This window comes from Agelaius phoeniceus, chromosome 14, assembly GCF_051311805.1.
Source record: "Agelaius phoeniceus isolate bAgePho1 chromosome 14, bAgePho1.hap1, whole genome shotgun sequence".
Taxonomy (NCBI): domain Eukaryota; kingdom Metazoa; phylum Chordata; class Aves; order Passeriformes; family Icteridae; genus Agelaius; species Agelaius phoeniceus.
In genome coordinates this window covers 14,609,014-14,628,045 of record NC_135278.1, presented here as the reverse complement: position 1 = coordinate 14,628,045, position 19,032 = coordinate 14,609,014, and the positions used below count along the sequence as shown (strand labels likewise).

General features: G+C 48.6%; 1 protein-coding gene across 1 annotated transcript; it reads right to left on the bottom strand.

Annotated features, from left to right (window-relative positions):
• Positions 1-9,132: 9,132 nt before the first annotated feature.
• LOC129125896 (G-protein coupled receptor 83-like) lies at positions 9,133-17,268 on the bottom strand. Its single transcript, XM_054641582.2, has 4 exons — positions 16,230-17,268; positions 14,523-14,648; positions 12,810-12,943; positions 9,133-12,299 (listed from the first exon to the last, which is right to left on the bottom strand). The coding sequence occupies exons 1-4, from the start codon at positions 16,605-16,607 to the stop codon at positions 11,675-11,677; spliced, it is 1,263 nt and encodes a 420-aa protein (XP_054497557.2). The 5' UTR covers positions 16,608-17,268; the 3' UTR covers positions 9,133-11,674.
• Positions 17,269-19,032: the final 1,764 nt, after the last annotated feature.

Genomic DNA, 19,032 nt, shown 5'->3' with positions numbered 1-19,032 from the left:
AAAACTGGGTAAGACTCCAAGAAAGACAGGCTTTCCTGATTGTTCTTTGATTGTTTTAAGATTTTTTCCATGTTTGAACGGCAGCACACAGAAGCACTCAGGCTGTTGGTGGTCCTGGGGACACCTGGCTGGAGTACAGAGAGGGGACACAGGCCAGGGTGCCAGCACAGGCTGAAGAGCATTGCCCTGCATTGGGAACCCTGCTCCTCCACCTGCTTTCCCTGCAGGTGGCTCTGCCTGGAGACAGCAAAGGCTGAACACTGGATGCAGGGCAGAGTCCAGGCTCCCATTTTACCAAACACAAATTGTGTCACTGCCAAACCTGCCAGATGTCCCTCTCCCTGGATAAGTGTCCATGAAGCTGGGACAGGCAGGAGAGGAACTCTGGGCTTAGAAAGGCAAGTTCTGATCCTTGCCAAGGTCTCAGGCATGTGGTACCATGTGAAAGACTGAAGCATTTCTCAGTGCTCCCTGTGTCCCTCAGTGCCTCCTGTGGGGTTGTGAGTCCCTGCTCAGCCCCACTTGCAGCTGATGCATCTCCCCCTACTTTGGTGATGGTGGTGAAGAGAGCTGAGCAGTTCCCTACTGAACTGCAGAGGAACTAATCATTGTTTTGGGTGATTTTTTAACTTACACACCACTGAAGTAGAACAGCTTCTGCAGGAAGGCCTGTGCTTCAAACAGTCTTTCCATGTGGGTGACTGCTGGAGGCAAAGGTGTTCTTGGAGGATGGAGGTAAACTGGCCACAGCCCCAGCTCAGGAGGAGTTTTTCCCACCAAGAAGGAAGTCTTCCACTTGCTGGGCAAGGATTTAATTGCCTGGTTTCAAGACATGCATAGCTGTGAGGATGATTCCAGTTCTGTGTCTGGCATTGCCTCTGAGAGTCTGCCTGACCACGTCCCTCAAACACACTGGTGGGAGAATCTATTTTCTGTGTCCTATCCAGTTACTGGCTTCCCAAGCACACTGCCTCTTTCTAAAGCACATGGCTACTATGTGAAAACAGAGGGGGTTATTGGGAGCAATTGGAGAGGCAGCTTTTGATGGCTGGAGCTTTTAGAGATTGCTCCTGTGGTTGTAATGTTCCCTCAAACTGGATGGTGACACATACCTAAGGGTATCAGCCAGCCCTGCTCCTGGTCCCTTAAACCCTGGTCTGAAATGCAACACTTTAGAAATATGATGGTTTAGACAACTTTAGTCAGTGAGTCAGTTCTGGATTATCAGCCCACAGAGGGAGGATACTGACTATCCCTCAAAAATTAGCAACCAGCAGGCTCTTGCCTTTGATGAATGTTATTTTAAAGAGTCAGCTCACTTCTTTGCTCCAAGAACACTTCCCATTAATCACTGCACAGGAACATTGTGACCTCCTCCCCCAGTGGCTTTATGCCCAGGATGACTAGTTCAGCATCATCAGGAAAGAAGAAAGGGAGAGGAGCTGGAGAAGATTTGGTCCCACCAAAGATGCGGGGAAGTAGATGCCTCTATGGGAAAGTCACTTCAGGGGATGGGATAGATAGGAAGCAAGTGCTCACAAGACTTCCAGACCTAAAAGTATTAAAAAACAACTAAACCTTTGCCTGCTTCAGGAAAAAAAAAAAAAAAAAAAAATAGAGAGTGGGAAAGGACTGCCAAGACATGAGCAGTTCAGAGCCTGGCTGAGCAGGCTCCTGTTGCCTCATCTGAGAGATCTCCCTGGCTGCCACACACCCTCCCAGTTTCCAATGAGCTGTGCTTATTGCTATGACCTGTCTCACCAGTACCCAGCCCCTGCAGTGCTGCAGTGAGTGCCTCAGTTCAGGGCCTCTGCTGTTCTCCACCAGCTGGGATTTACCCAGGATGAGCACCAGGTAAACAGATCAGGACAGTAGATAAAGCTGCTGAGGAAAAAGATCCTTCATATGGCTTGGACTTCACATCTCAGTTTCTAGAAACTGGGAGAGTCTGTGATTACTCTTAAGATAAAGTTAGTGATACCAGAGAAGAGCCTCTGGGTATGACTGAGCAAGGGAAAATGCCCAGAAGCATCAATTCAGTGAATATTTACTCTAATTTGCAAGGCCCCATGAAAGGGTGGTACCTGCAAGCCCTGATCAGCCTAGAGCTGATTGCAATTTGCTCCAATAGTCTTTAAAACCACAGAAGACAGAACCAAGTAGTAACAGGCTGTGGGGATCCTCCCATTGAACTTCCAGGCCTAGCAAAACCCCACCACTAGTTTTACAATTCTTTCTTCCCATTGTATATATGGGAAGAAAGAACTGATGAAAGAAACTGTGAAAATATATTTCACATTCCAGACTTTTCTGTGGCTTACACTGTATTACCAAGTGCTCCCTGAGCAATTAAGAGGAGACTCACTCACACTCTTACAGGTTGTCAGGATCATCAGTGAAGGCACTAAAACCAAGCTTGAATGTCTTAAAACTACTAAAACCCCATTGTGGCACATCCAGCACCTTTAACACTGTCCAGGCCATGGGGAGGATGGGGCAAGCCCCAGCCAGGGTGCTCAGGCAGTCCTGGGGAAGCAGCTTCTCAGGGGACAGCTCTGCTGAGCAGGGACATGGTCTGGTCAGCAGCAGGCACAGGGAAGGGTCTTTCTCCAGGGACTCCTCAGCTTAATGAGGAAACCTTTGAACCAAGGTCAGTGGGGTAGGTGATGTGAGCCTGCAGGTGGGTCCAGACACAGAGCCCTGGGCAGCAGCAGCCTGAGCACACACAGTTGGAATGGAAACAAAGAAAATACTGGCTCATTTTTGTTCCCCTGCTTTGATGTCCATGCCCCAGTGACAGAAATACACCAGCCAGCCCTGTGCCAGCAACAGGAGGAGATTTCCATACAAAAACATGCAAACAGAAAGTTGTCTGCAATAGGCAAATATTGCAAAAAGTATACTTCTTAACTTGCTACTGGAAAATATTTTTCACCCCAGATTTTTCCAATTTCAGATCGATAGTGCTAGCTTGTATTTTAAGCTAAAACATTTTGATATTCCAATGGCAATTGGCAAATCCTTTTGCTGGCTGGATCTCCTGTGAAACTGGCCTTTTCCATCAAACATTTTGGAAGTCTTGTGTGACTGATAGCTGTCATACTGGCATCACAGACTCTCTTCTTTTATCCCTGTCATCTGCTTCCTTGTCTCTGAATTATCTCAGGGATTTGGGGAAACTGGTTAAAAGCTCCCAGCAGAGGAGCAGCAGAACCCCTGGGATCCCTTCCTTCACCCCACGTGGTGGTTTTAGATGGTGATCACCTCCAGCAGACAGTGCTGAAATGACAGTCTGCTGAAGGGAACAGGTTCTCTTTTCAACCACAGCCTCTGGGGGCTCTTCTCTGTGGTGTGTTTGCTTGGGTTTCAGGCTGGTAAAGAATTCACAAAAAAATTTACAGTTGGAATCTTTCTTTATCCAGAGGCAGAAGTTTATGTTTTCCACTTAATGTTTCTAGAAATAGCAGGAACAGCTGCTAAAGAAAGTGAGAAAAAGAGAGAAACCCTTAATTTCAGATTTGAAATGATTTTTGCTTTGTTTAAACACACCTGCCAAGTTCTAGCTTTCCTTTCTTTTCAACTTCATTAAAAGATTGTCATACAGGGAACAAAAAACAGAGCTCTTTCCATTTTGAATGCCAGACTTTTGAAGTCTCCAGCAGTTCAGGGTGAAAATTGCCAAGGAAAAGAGGGCAAAAAATGTTTTAACAGACAGATAGACATTTGCTATCAGAGGAAAGAATGAGGTAATTTAGTTCATCTAAAACACCTAGATCACACGGAAAATTGAGCTGACATTTATACACACACACACTAATTACCGAGACATAGCACATCAGAGGAGTTCCCTAGGCTGAAGATGTCACAAACTGCCTGTCCTGGGTACCTGACTTTGGGCACTGCTGCCCAAGAGATCCACTAAAGAAAAGCTGTGTTTCAGCTAAGAGTGACTGAGTCAAGCCAGGACTCAAACAGCAAAGGCTAAAACAGACTGAAAATAACTCACAGGAATAAATATTCTGGGGCAAGACTGAAGGGGAATTCTGCTCAAAAGAAGCATGACAATTTGACAATTAAAGCAAAATTATCAGGTTACCTTCCAGCCCCAGCAGCAGCCCCTGGGATGGCAGCCAGCTCTCCTCAGCTGGAAGCAAAACACCAAAGCACATCCCTAATCCCAGGAAGAGGCTCCCAGAACACGACCAAGCCTGGTTCTTGAGGACAGGGGGGAAGACAAACGGTCCTTGACGTTCTCTTAGCCAGTTGTACCTGGACTCACACTTGGCAGTGTCTGGGCAACATGCTGTAGGCAGTAACACAGCCAATAAATAACCTTGAGTTCACAGCCAGGGGTACTCAGTGCACGATGCTCTACAGGATTAGGTTAAAACTGCCTCAGACTGAGTGACACTTGCTGCTCTGTCTGGGTGCTCAGGTGCCTGATCCCACCAGGCTGACCTGCTGTGTGAGGCTCTGGGGCATCTCCAGGAAACATGTGCTTGGCTGCAGTACCACTGTCTCAATGAACTCACACAGCCAAGGAAAGGTTTTATTGCTTCCCTGAAAGCCATGGAAACAAGTAATGATTTGTAGTGGTTTATTGATGGTCTGATTCTGCTACCTCAGGAGAAGAGTGAACAAAAGACAGGATGCTGACTCACGAGCAGAAATGGAGAAAAAAGATGACATGTTGTTCAAACCAGCCTTCAAAGCAGTGATGATATTCTGGAAGAGGTTAATGACTGGGAGAAGTATCTGTGGGATTGACCTGTTTGTTTTAAGTTTCCCTGGGCAAGTGTTTTTTAGCTGTGGGCTTTCATGTATATTAGGTGCAATATTATTACTCACAAATCATCAGCTGGAAAGGAGAGACATTATGTCAGAGGACGAAAACTGACACCCCCAACATTTGGTTCAGCTTCACTGGAAATCTGTCACCTCCCTGGTCTTTTTTGAAAGAGTCTGAAGATTTAAGTTCAATGTATCAGAATTATTTGGCTACTTTGCTCTGGCTGACCACTGCAAGGCGTCAAGACCTATTTTTAGACACATGAATAACGAAGGATTTTGGAGTGGATCCTGAAATGTCCTGAGCTTCAACAGGAATGTGGCAGTGGCACTCAAAGGGGCTTGTTTGCAAGTGTTTGATTTGTTCATTAGCTCTGAGCTCTCCATCCCAGTGTGTGCAATGAGTCACATCTCCTCTGCCCCCAGCCTCCCCACGGAAGTGGTTCCTATTGGGGGGGTCTGTGCTTACTTGGGGCTCAGCCAGGGTCCAGGCAGTTCCACCTTCTACTGATGTGGCTGTGAGAGTCACAGCCCTGGCACGGTCCCCCTGCAGCCCCCCAGCCCCCTGCCAGGCTGGCAGCTGGGGACACAACTGCTGCCCTTCCTTGGCCGGTCCGTGCTGCCACTCTCGGCAGCCCAGGGACCAGGGCAGTGACTGGAGCTTCAGCGCAGGCTGCCTTGTCTCGTTTGTTTGCCTGTGTCCTGTCAGCTGAGACACCAAACTCCTTGGCCATTGCTGTGTCCGAGGCTCAGGGGGTCCCTGCCAAGGCACCAGCACAGCTCCAGACCACCAGCATCAGTACAAGCAGTGTCACTGCAGCACATCCCAAGAGAGCAGGGTGCAGTGTCCCTGGGCCACATCCCAACCGAGCAGGGTGCCACATCCCAAACGAGCAGGGTGCAGTGCCACTGTGCCACATCCTGCAGTGTCCCTGTGCCACATCCCAAATGAGCAGGGTGCAGTGTCCCTGTGCCACATCCCAAATGAGCAGGGTGCAGTGTCCCTGTGCCACATCCCAACCGAGCAGGGTGCAGTGCCACTGTGCCACATCCTGCAGTGTCCCTGTGCCACATCCCAACCGAGCAGGGTGCCTGGTTTGTCGCACCTGGAGCCTCTCGAACAGCAGGTGAACTCCCAGGGAAAGCAGGCACATGGACACACTTTTTATCACATATCACATTCTTCTCTCCTGCAGCAGATGACTGAGAAGCTCAGACCGGTGCTCAAGTCTGTATGGTGTTTCTCAAACCCTGAATTACATTTTGATATGATTTTTCAAATTCTCAGACCCCCATTCACTCGGAGCACCCCGGCACTGCCGAGCTCGGCAGCCAGTGAGGCCTGGGTGCTCTCTGGGCGAGCGGTTGAGGACGGAACCGGCGGCCCTCCCCGGGCCCTCCCCGGGTCACGGGCACCTTCGCGGGCCCTCCCCGCCCGGTCCCGGCGGTCCCGGGGCCTTTTCCCCCTCGGAGCGCGGGGCCGAGCAGGGCGGGAACCGCGGGCCGCCAGCGGGCGCTGCGGGACCGTGTGGGAGCCCTGACGGCGGGCGGTGACACAGCGCCCCCTGCTGGCTCCCGCCGCCGGTCCCGAGCTCCCGGTGCCTTCTCCTCGCTCCCGCCGCCGGTCCCGAGCTCCCGGTGCCCTCTCCCGCCTCCCGCCGCCGGTCCCGAGCTCCCGGTGCCCTCTCCCGCCTCCCGCCGCCGGTCCCGAGCTCCTGGTGCCCTCTCTCGCCTCCCGCCGTTCCCGCTCCCCCCGTGCCCCCTCTCCGCTCATTTTCTCCATTGAACGACGCTGCCGTGGCCGTTCCCGGTGGCTCTCGGCGGCACCGGTCATTAGATAGCGGCACTTCAGCCCTGGGCTCCCCGGACCCCTGTGGCCATGAGACCCGTGCGGATTTTCCTGCTCATTGAACTCAAAACTTCCTTTGGCACAGGAGCAGCCGAGCGAGCTGGGATGTGCGGGGGAAAACCCACAGGGTATGTCCCGGTTTGAGTGGTGTTTGAGTGGGCAGAGGCGGGGGCACTTTCTCCACACCTCACATTCTGGAACACAGCAAAGCAAACCTCCAGGAATAAAATAAAAATAAAAATAAAAATAAAAATAAAAATAAAAATAAAAATAAAAATAAAAATAAAAATTGATGTCACTGGTGACATCGATTCCTGCATTTCACAGACAGGCAGAGGTGAAGCAGCTGAGCCAGCCCAGGTGTATGAAGTACCTGTATAAAGCCCTGTTGGCAATGCAGATCTTATAAAGAGTCATAAGGCCTTCAGCAATGACAGGACCTCAGTGTGACACATTCCAGCTGAAAAATACTCTGCTCTTCCTGGCCTTTGGTGATTCTCACCCTTCCTTCCTGGGTGAGAATTGGGACAGGACACAGCCTGTGTCATGAGCCGCCCTTTGGGTCCTCAGCCTTCCCAAAAGCTGCCAGCAGCTCGGTCCCTCCGTGCTCCATCCTGCTCCTGCAGTGTCCCTGTGCTTGAAGGCTCTCTCCCATCTTTGTGGCAGCCACCCATGCCCAGCCCCTTGCCCACACACATCCTGGGAGACACTTTACACCAGCTTTCTGCGAGGTGAATGTCAAGACAAACCCCACTTACTCTTGTCCACATAGTGACAGAGGAATATTAAAGATAAAAATGAATTCAGGATCATTTACAGATCAATGCAGATGCCACAGAAGAGGATGTTCCACTTGAGAAAGTTGAATTTTGTCCTCCTGTGAAAAAAAAAAAAAAAGAGTGGCTTCTCTTTTTGACGTGTAAGAGACCAGGGCCACTCTTCTCCACCTGAGATACCAGTCTCTGTGCGAACAATTGAACTGTGCGAGTTAACACTTCTCTTGTATGGAAAAATCATCAAGAAGAAGCAATTCCTGTACCTGAGTCAGGGATAAAAAATTTTTAAATGACCAAAGTCCACAGTAGCAGTAAAGTGTCAGACCAAGTAACTTGGTTTTACCAGCTTAATAGTTATTCAGTTAGCTAATAATTACTCCACTGGCAAGCTTAACTCCTGCGCAATGAGCACTGGGCTCTTTGACAATAGCAGCAATCCCAAACTGAGTATCAGCTCGGGTGACCCCTCTGGTGTGTTCAACACTGTGTTTTGGGGGGTAGAGCACCCTATGAGAAGACTCCCAGATGTCTTCTTACCACAGTTAAAGCCAAAGAGAGAGGAACCCTCCATGGAGGGATGTCTTTCCCATTCCTCTGACTTACACATTTCTATTTCTGCATCTCCCTGTTTTTCAAACTAAAGTAGTTTGGTCTGGATTTGGAGGGTGCCAGAGTGCTTTGGGCAATGCTGAAGTGAACCCATTTAGCAGCTTTCATTTTAATCACTCAGAAGTGACTCAAAAAGGCTGTGAGCCCTCTGTGGAGCTGCACAAGCTCATCAGGGCTGGTTAAATGATTCACAGTGTAGGTTCATTATTCTGCTTGGGAAGTTTCTTCAAAAGAAGAGATAAGAAACAGCTCTTCAGAGAGGGCAATAAAAATAGTCTCTTCTTTTGGTGCAATCACCCGATTTTAACACTTTGAATGCTAAAGGGTTATTTTGATGTAGCTGCAGGGCTCTGTATTTGGCATATGGCTGGTTTTCAGTAGATGTATAGCTGGAAATTGATGCATCATCTTTGGTGACCAGTTACCTGCCCCAGCTCTTGCTGCCCTACTTGCAGCTTTCCCAGTGAGCCTGAGGCTGGCACAGTCACAGCACACGTGTTGTTACTGAGCAGCCCCTTCCAAACAGATATGAATTTGAGATCAGTTTTCATGTGTGGCAGAGCTGTAGCAGACTTGCTGTGCAGGGTTCCTGCCCTCTTTGCTTGCATTCGTTGAGGGAGAGCACGAGCTCCCCAGCAAGGGGAGGGGAGTGTCCTGGGGATGGCTGAGCATCCCAGCAGGAGAAATGCACAAGGAATTGATCAGGCTGTGCTTCTCTTCATGGAAGTGTTTATTGGAGAACAACAATTAAATTCAAGGAGATCTCAAAGTATCCCATGCTCCTGCCTGTACCAACGTGCCAGGCAAAAAGTGCTGCTGGGACCAGCCACAGACTGCCTGAGCTGCAGGGAAGCACATGGCAATGAAAGAGCATTTGCAGTCAGGGCACATCCATGGCTGACTCCTCACCTGGGTAACCACAGCACTTCTTTGTGCAAAGGACTTTTCATGCTGAAAGAAGTCAAGACACATGGAGACAAAAGTTTTGATCGTGTGTTTATGTCTGCCACGAGCAGCAGTCTTGGCTTTTTTGCTAATCCTCTTGTAAGAGGGAATATCATCTCCTTTTCATGACTTGGAAGTTGCACAAAACCCAGAGGAGAGCGAGGGTACTGAACCAGTATTTTATTTGACTGTTAGCCCCCAAAGAACATTGGTGGATCAAATCTTACTCTATTACAACCACACAGATATTTTAACAGAGCGCGTATTAAAGCAAGAGCATCCGGTGGGAGGGTGTGTGTAATCAGAAGGAAGTTTGCCAGACTTTTACAAAAACAATCACCTCAAAGAAATGATGTTTTTTAAGGCAGCTCAACACTGCCAGACTGCAAACTCCTAATGAGGAAAGCACTGCTGTGCAAGGATCAGCATGGGATGGATGTGCTCTGAAGAAACAATGTCAGCTTTTCATCTGGGAGCAAACCATCCCTTGGAGAGCTGTTGCCAGGTGAGGGATGATGTTGCCAGGTGAGGGATGATGTTGCCAGGTGAGGGATGATGTTGCCAGGTGAGGGATGATGTCTCCCTGCTGCCAAGGGCAGATGGGCAGCCCGTGGCTTTGACCTTGGCCTGCACCATCCGTCCATCCACACAAGGCTGAGGGATGCTGAGCCAGCATGCTGACCTGCTGAAGGATGGGGGGCAAGAACAGACTCTGATTTATTTAGCCCAGAGTAAGGAGTTTGACAGTTCTCTGGGAGTGGGTGGGGATATACATGCAAGCTGCGTTATTTATTCTCATTGATTTTTTTCCTATGTAAAGAGGAGAGCATTTGAATAAGTTTTACTAAGTTACAGTAACAATGTTTATTTGCATTTGTGATTGGTTTGTTTTTTTAAGAAGAGACATCTTGTTTATAGAAACCTCCAGACAGTAATAGTAGGGAAATGCCATTTGCAGTGTCATGGATTCCCAGTTTTCCAGACAGTAAAACACCCAGTTAGGAGTGATGTCTGGTTAATGCTGTAATTTACTTGTAACACAGAATTAAAGGTTTTGGTACTCCCTCTGTGGTGCCAGCTCCAGCAGGACTCCACTCCAGTGGAACCAAATCAAAAGTTCACCTGGTCAGAGCCAATACTTGAGCCCTGGGTATTTGCTCTTTGAGGAGATGTTTCTAATTCCATTTCCTCCCCATAGCAAATCCTCTGCAAAGTAATTCCTGCAGATGTGAAGGAAAAGAGATCATTGTGCCTCAGATGGGAGCCCAGACCTGAAGCCTTGGTACTGTCAATGCCACTGGGATTTGCAGTGTCCCAAGCCATGCCAGGTCCCTATCCCAGCTGTAGTTGTCCTCCTCCTTCCCACAATAACTTAGGAAAAAGCAAGATTACCGTTACTCTTACTCCTTCCTCCCCTTCGCAGTTTCTTTTTGAAATACAAATACATTCTCAGGTCACATATTTTTGTACCTATCAAAGCATCTTGATTTCCAAATTGAAACAGCCTTTCACGCAGGCCTGCAGCTGTGACATACTGCCAGTCTGGGTGGAAATGCTCAGCTATAGAGGTGTAATTTAGAGTATTTTGCATGGGAAGACTGAAGCTCATTTCCTTTTCACTGTCTTTTGAAGCTCAACCCTTTACCAACAAAAGGGCTGAGCCAGTGCAGAATGGACAGAAAGAAACTGGTAATTCTTTCTGAGAAAGAGGAGAACACAACTTTGGTGGCTTTTCATAGCCATAGGCTGAAGCTGGCCATGTGCTCTCATCTCTTTCTAGTGACCCAAACCCAGCTCTGAAATGTGGTGGCTGGCTCCACTGTGAGCCCCCAGAGCAGCAGCTGCTGGTGCCAGCTGTCAGGCACACACATCCCCAGGAATCCCAGCTATCTCTTGAATTCCAGAGACACTGTTTGGACCAGGACCATCACTGGTGTGCCCTGCCACCTGCAATGTAGCTGCAACACAAGGATCTGTGCTTGAGGTGAATGCTGTGACACATTGTCTGATGCTCAGTTTAACTGAGCAGGGAATACATGACCCTTTACATGTCACAGGTAAAACTTCTTCCATCTCCTGCCTTTTGGGTTGAAAACCTGCAGGTCTGGTTTGCTGGTTCCATCTCAGACAAAGGCAGAACCCCCAATTCCATAGCTGCTTAAAGGTTGCTGCTGCCCACAGGATAACTACAGGACAGGGAGACAGGCTGACCCAGAGGGGAAGGGCTGCCAGGCTGGCAGGGAATCCACAAAGAACACAGTTCTTGAGGACTGGTAAAAAATAAAATATTATTGAAAGTGAAAATCATTTAGATTTTATGCCGAGAAATGTCAATTCACAAAGTTAAAGCCCTAACAGCTTTACATCAAGCCACAGTGTGTAGCTGGTGTGTGTATAACCAGTGTAGCTTCCCCATGTTTGCTTAGACCATGAAAGGCTTTGTGTGCTGTTAAATAATTCTTTTCATTTTTGCTGACTGTTCTAATGAAAAATTCACTCAACACCCCTCATTCTGGAGCCCACAAGTGGGCCATTCATCCCTAGAGAATTGTGATACCTGAGAGAACAAGGTCCTGAATGACCCAGTCAAAGGTTGAAGTTTGCATGCTGTAGGTTGAGTTGATGGTCTCCAGAGCCCTTTCCCAACCCATTTTCCCCATGGTTTTGCAATCCCTGTGTGATGCTGCCCAGCTGTCAGATGAAAGGTTCAGCTTTCTGCCACGATCGGCTGCACGCTGGAAATGTCCGTCCTTGCAGAGTTCCTCTGGGAGGGGGCCTGTGCCTTCTGGCACGTGCTGCTCCTTTTGCAGGGGCAGTTGTCAGGCTTGGCCCGGCGGAACAGGGGGGAGATGGGCTGCAGAGCGTGGCCCTGAGCCGTGCTCCTGCGGCGGCACACGCACAGCAGGCAGCGCAGCTCCGCGCGGAAGCTCTCGTTCAGCCAGCAGTAGATGAAGGGGTTGTAGCAGGTGCTGCTCATGGCGAACCAGTGGAAAGCAAAGTACAGAGCGTTGCTGCTGTGGATGGCCCTGCAGGAGATCAGCACCACGTAGCAGTTCAGGGGGAACCAGCACACGGCAAACACAACCACCACGACCATCAGCATCTTCAGCGTCATCTTCTTCTTCCTCTGGTGGGCATAGTATTGCTCCATGGTGAGGTCCCCGATGGCGTTCCTCAGCCAGAGCTTCTTGGCCACCATGGTGTATGTGATGGAGATCACAAGCAAGGGCAGAACGTACAAGAGAACAAACGTAGTCAGGTCCAAGTACTTCCAGAAAAGATCAGCAGGAGGAGGGAAGCTGGGGAGGCAGACCATTCGGATGGTTCTGTTTCTGAAGATCAAAGAGAAAGAGCTCTCAGTTCCACTACCAGCTGCACATCTGAGGACAAACAGTCCAGACATTCAGACAAGTTTCAGTACAGGTACAGGTAGCAGAACTCATTTGATGTCATAGGAAGGTGCCACTTTCAATGGAAAATTTTACTCTAGGTTTGACCTTTGGCCCCAGTGAAGGTTATCTTAAACACATCCCCAGGAAAAGAAAAAAATCATCCATATTGGCATCTGTATCCTCTGCTGACAAGGAGGCTTTCTCCCCTGTCCCTGCCCCAAATTACACGGTTGAACCTCTGAGCCCAAAACAACTAATGAACCAACCTGGAAACAATTCCATCGATTGTCATTGTCCCTTTGTGACAGACACAGCAGCCATGTGAAGGGAACTAAAACTTCTCTGTTTCACCTAATATCTAATATCTAATATCATGGATGGAGGGGTGTGGCCTTGGCTTATCTGGGGCTTTGCAAATATCATGCAACAAAAAATATGTAAATGTCTTACCCAATATAAAACTTTGTCAGAGTCTGATAAATGGCGTGGGGCAGTGAGAAGCAGCTGGCCATAACCCAGATGATGATGATGCAAATCCCTCCTTTCACCATGGACATGCGTGGCTTGAGAGGGTGCATGATCACCTGCAGAGAAGAACAACTCCTGAGGATTTACAGCGTCTTGGTCACTCTTTAAGCCCCATGTTGCATGTGACATGCAGCAGCAGCTCCACATCTCCACATCTCTCCACAGCAGAGAGACTCACTTTACAGGACTTCAGGGAGCACAAGGGCTGGGAAATGCATGAAGTTGTGTGTGTATTGGATGTTACTGCTGGCCCAGAGCCTGAGCAGAGAAACACATTCTGTATGACCCATCAGCAGGATGCCAGAGACCACGGTAGTGAGCTCTCTGTTGAGCTATAAGCACTGTGGAGGATTACCTTAGGCAATGAAACAGTAATTAAAAATAGACCTATCATGCCATCCAGATGATCTCTTGGCTGATGAGGTCTTCGGTATTTTATGCATGTCATTTCTAGTACCATTATAAATACCTACTTAATCAAGTTGTACAGCTCCCCCAGAGTATCTGTCTGCTGTGGTATTTCTCAGGATTAGCAATATTTATAGAGGCAAGTGTTGGTTTCTCTTTAGTCCAGGACATCTCCTCACTTCTGTCTTTATCTCCTTGGGCCATACTAGTTCATTCCAGCCCTGAGGAACCTCCTCCACTGAATTAAAGGGCATGTATTTTTTGCCCTTAATTAAACACTTCTTGATACCTAGCCATGCCTTGCCATCAACTCAGAATCTACTGATTAAAATGAATCATTGTCAAAGTGCTTTGATTTCAGGAGCTGTAATATTGCACATGAAATGGGCAGACTGTCAAACTCTTTGTGGTAAAAAGGACAGAAGTGGCTGATTGTGGTTCAGCAGTCCCCGTGATTCTCTGACACCAGGTGGAGCCAGTTCCTGGTTTGAAGTTCATCCAGCCTCGGCATTTATCACCTGAAGTTGCTTTTCTGTGACTCCAGGACTGCAAGAAATCCAATCTGCCTGAGAGCTCACCTTGCTGGATGTGGCCTCTCAGCACTCAGCGCTCATCAGCTAAAGAACAAATTACAAACTCTGTTTCACTTAAGGAAATCCTTCAGTCTGTACTGATTGCTTGACTTGAAAGGTTTTCCTGGCTGGTAAGTATCACAGGGCTGGAGGAGGAGAGAATTTCTGACCTTGAACTGGATGAGTTAACATCGTTCTTACTGTTTCCAGCCTAAGGCAAGGAATGAGGCAAGCGTCGGAACAGACAGACTCTCATAAATCTGTGTGCAGAGATCGTGTGGGCTGGCTGATGTTTGAATTCAGCACTCATTCCCTGTGCTCTGAGGCAGGGCTGAGGAGGGCAGGGAGCCCATGAGCCCAATGGCTCAGGCAGAGCAGGGCTGGACCAGGCTGTCTGGCACTGATCTCCCGAGCTTTTCAGTACCTCCAGGAACAGAGACTGCCACAAACCACAACCTCTCTGGACAGCCCATTGCAGTATTTCTCCACCCTCACTGTAAAAAACATGGGTGTTTTGTCCACAGCTGGAGTTCTCCCCTCTGTTCCCTAAGTCTCAAACCAGTGCAGGTTTCAGGTACTGGGATTTGAGGAGGAAACAAATATGTATTTAGCACATTATTTTCTAGCAAGCACAGGAGTGGTGTCTTCAACATACCTGGTGCCGGTCCAGTGCGATGGCAGCGAGGGTGAGCACAGACACGTGGACAGAGCAGTACTGAACAAAGCGGCTGATGTGACACATCAGCTTTCCAAAAACCCAGGTGCTGCTCACAAACCTCACCTGGAGGACAGACAACATCAGATTAAGAGGAGCAGTACCCGAAGAGAAGCAAATTGGCTTCCCAGGTGCTTTAATACAGCTTCCTGAGGCTTTGGAGGTGCTTTATCCTCATTTTTTCCTAGAGAAAGAGTGACTGTGTAAGAGGGTCTCAAAGTGAGGTGAGACTTACTGCACTGTGCAAACCAATAGCTTGAGCAGTGCTCTGTGCATGTTGTGTACATGTGTACACTTGTAAATTTACCATGGCCCTTCTGGAACACATGAAATCTTAGCTCTGAGGCTAAGGCTCTGCAGGGCACACTAGTTGCCTCCCAGAAAACATTATACCTTTGGATGCTGAAAGCTGCACAGTCTCCAAACTTAGAGAGAGGAATCCATGGAATCCATCTCACCTGTTCCCCGAGAGGTCTTACTGATGATGGCTTTTCTGCAGAGGAGAATGTGCCAAATTGCCTCATTCCCTTGTTATTCCTGACTGTGTAATATTAATTACAAATTAATGTCACTCATTTTTCTGCAGATTAAGCTAATTTGAAGTAAAGTATATTTACTACAAAGCATCTGTCCACAGAAAATTGTACTAGCTAATCTGTTTTCAATTAGTCTAATTAATTTCCCTGTAGGGGTGAATCTTGCAGCATTGACTGTCACTGAACTGGAGCAGTGTGCTGGATCTCTGGAGCTGGTGCAAAGCTCGTTCCTGAGAGAGCTGATAGAAATTTAATTACACGTGCCCAGTGTGTGGCTGTTTGTGTGTGAACACACAAGAGGGCACCAGGCTCTCCCTGAACAAATTATAGGATGCAAATCCCATCAGAGCAAGGCAGGGAAGTCCCACCAAAGGAACAGCATCAATTTAAGAAAGGGTGAATTCCAATAACTAATTCAAAACCTGCTTTTGGAAGGCTGAAGAGCGCTCTGGGCAGGGATGAAGCAGGAGGATTTTGAACAGGAGTGCTGGGTTAAATCCAGGAGCAGAGTCCTGTGTACATGGAATGTATAGTCTGTGACAGTGGGGCAAGAAATTAATCTTTCATTTTTCCCACCTCATTCATTTAATAGTATTTTATATCATATGTATTTTTAGTCACTGAAAATAAAAAAGGACCATTAACCCCAGGAAGCACCGTCTGTAGTGGCCGAGGGAGGGACACGCCACCGACACTGTTCAGTGCAGCCTGAGCACTTCCCTGAGATGTTGCACAAGGACTGACCTGGTTCATGTTGTTTCCATAGGAAACCAACCATTAGCTGGATTTTCTCGTGTCAAACTTGTCCCTACTTCCTTCCCCATCTACAGGCAAAAAGGGCTCCCAGACCTGTGCCTTGCCCAGGCAGAGGGGGAAGCTGCAGCAGAGGGACCCCTGCAATGGATTGTGAGGAGGGGGTGTGAGCCCCCAGCTCCACTTGCTCAGGGGGTGCTTGGGATGGGGGCCATGACTGCACCCTCTCCAGGAGGCAAAAGGGGTAGGGGGGGCAAAAGAAAGTCTGGATCCCAGCCTGGTCCCAGCCCTTCAATCCCAGTGCACACAGCTGACAGGCACACACAGACACCGGCAGGCACGGCTGGACGGGGCTCACCAGTGTGAAGGGGGTGTTCAGGGTGGTGATCATCACATCAGCCACAGCCAGGTTTACGATGAAGAGGTTGGTGGCAGAGTGCATCCTCTTGTTCTTGATGACCACGTGGCACACCAGGATGTTGCCAAAGAGAGAGATGCAGATGATCACAGAGTAGGCAATGATCAGCAGCGCCTGCACTGTCCGGCTCTGGGACTCGCCCTCGTACTTGGCTCCGCTATCAAAGTCCCCCAGGTCCTCCAGGTTCAAGTCACTGTGGAAGAAGGACTGGTTAGGGAAGCCGTACAGTGCAGAGAAGAAGCTGGTGGTGTTGTGGTTCTCTGCTCTCCAGAAGGGCTTGGGCATGTACTGCAAGGGGAACCAGGTGTGCTGTCTCATGGCTGGGGCAGCAGAGCCCGGTCCAGCCACACTCGTCAGCGCCTTCTGCCAGCTCAGCTGCTAAAGCCAGTGGTTGCAGGAGGGAACACACACACTTGCCTTTCAAAAATCTGCCCCATGGTTGCGAGTTAGAGAAAAGGATCGATAAATGGGTCCTTCTGCCTGTGCTGGGGACACATCAGCTTCACCTCAGAGGCTCCCTGTCGGCTGTCCTTAAGTCCCATATGTCCCCCTCAGAGATGCTGATTCAGAGGCTGAAATATCAGAGATCCCCAAACACTTTCTCTCTGCACCAAGGAATAAATCTTAGTGAATAATTCCTTTTGGGACTGTTCTTCTTCAATCTGCAACTTATCCTCGGAAATCTGCTTTACTGGTTCTCCACACAGTCCTTAATCCATCAGGTTTCCGTTTCCCAAGAGTTTTCAGAGCTTGGCAGAAACAAAAAATCAAGGGCTGCCTTTCGCTTTGCTATTCCCCCTCCAAGTATCTCTGACAACTCAGTGAAGCAGCTTTGTTCATCAGCAGAATGGTCCCTGTGTTCCCTGTGATATACACAGCTGCCAGATGACACACTGCACAGGAAGGAGCCAATGGCAGATCTCTTCCCAGTTTTTCCTGAGGTGTATCACAACCCACACGTGGGCAACAGCGCAGCCTGACATGTGCAGATCCAGAGAGCAGCAAAACACAGATGGAGGGTGGATGTACTATGATCTCCCCTGTCTGCTCTCTGCTCTTCTCTGGACACCCAGCACAAGTGCTGCATGGGGGTGAAGCATCTTCACTACTTTGTGGCACTTCTCTTTCTCTTCATCCCAGAGTTTTAGCAGAGAACATCTGAGGCCCTTGGGCTCGGCCCCAGCCCCTTCCTGCTCTCATGTGGTGCAGAGGATAGAGTGACAAGTGAAATGCAATCTGACAGTAGGAGCAGCAGCCCTGCATGCACGGGGGGCACCCAGGATGGTCACTCTGCATCCTGGCTGGGCTGGGGTCTGTGCTGAGCCCCAGGGCACTCAGGCACCTCTGGCATCTCTGCAGCAGCCTGGCAGAGGCTGCAGGAACACACAGGGCTCCATCCCTGGGCTCCTTTGCTGTATATGGCCCCAACAGGCCCCTTTGCCACTTCCCTGCCTTTTCCCTGCTGTGCATCAGGAGGGAGAGGGGGCACAGCAGCATTTGTGTTTTGTCCACTGCCACGAAAGTGGACAAAACGACAAAAAGACAAAAAGAGTTCTCCCCTCTGCTCCCTGAGTCTCAAAACAGTGCAGGTTTCAGGTACTGGGATTTGAGGGGGAAACATGCACATTCATGACCCCAACTGCAGTGAGATGTCCCAGGTGCCAGAGGGGGGTGACTCTCATCCCATATTCCTGCAGAACAGATTTATTCTCTTGCAGGTACAAACACTTCAGCAATCACATGCTGGTTTGCTGCAGTTATTATTCACTTGAAAACATTCTGAGCTGCTCAAAGCAGGCTTTGGGGCTCATCATGCATTGGTGCTGGCTCCTCTCAGGCAGACAGACAAAGCATAGGATAAATGCACTTTTGCCAAGCCATCCAGGTGATTGTGCCACCCTTTGTTCCTGTAGAAGATTTTTGACTTTCACATGTTGACACTACTTGAGACACAAATTATTGGAAATTTTCATTTTTTGTGAGATTATTTAGCATTCTCCTTGTTAATGCTCTTTTGAAAAGAAATGTCAGATTGCTGAAATGTCACTTGAGATGCATATCCACCTTCTGAGCAGATCTAATGTGATCTAATGTAATCTCATCAGCAGATCAATGTTGATGAGGCCCAGAGAAATCAGAGCTATACTATAAAAACTCAGATCCTTGGGAACATGAAAACACCAGATTTCAAACATTTTCACAGGACATTGCCATGATTCGTTGTCTTTGCCCATGGAGGCCAAGGGGCTGTTGGGAACAAGTCCCTGAGCTCAGTGGATTCATGGAATCTTTCCTGTACTTCCCTCCAAGGAGTTGTTCCTGCCTGACAGAGAGAAGTGAGATAATTCAGAAGTCACACTCATTGTACAGCATGTAAAAGCATCCAGGGTCGAGGCTGCTTGCACTTGCACCTGAATTTAAGCTTATTTTAAGGAAATGAATTCTAAAGACATGATTCATCTCCACTACTGGACAAAATTTAATGATGAGGCAAATCATAATAGCAGTGGAGATTTTCTCTGCTGGCTGTTACTATAGGCTCAGTGGGTACCTGCATTCAAATGCTTGTCCCTGTCTGCTCCCATGAAGATGTACAGAAAATGCTGTCATCACTGGAGTATTGAGCTCAAAAACTGAATAAAATTGTCCCCACAGGTCCCTGCAGATTGTTATGTTTCATATTTATGAGGTATGTAAAAACTTCACAAGAAGGCAGATGAGAAATCCTGTGAACCTGAGGCCA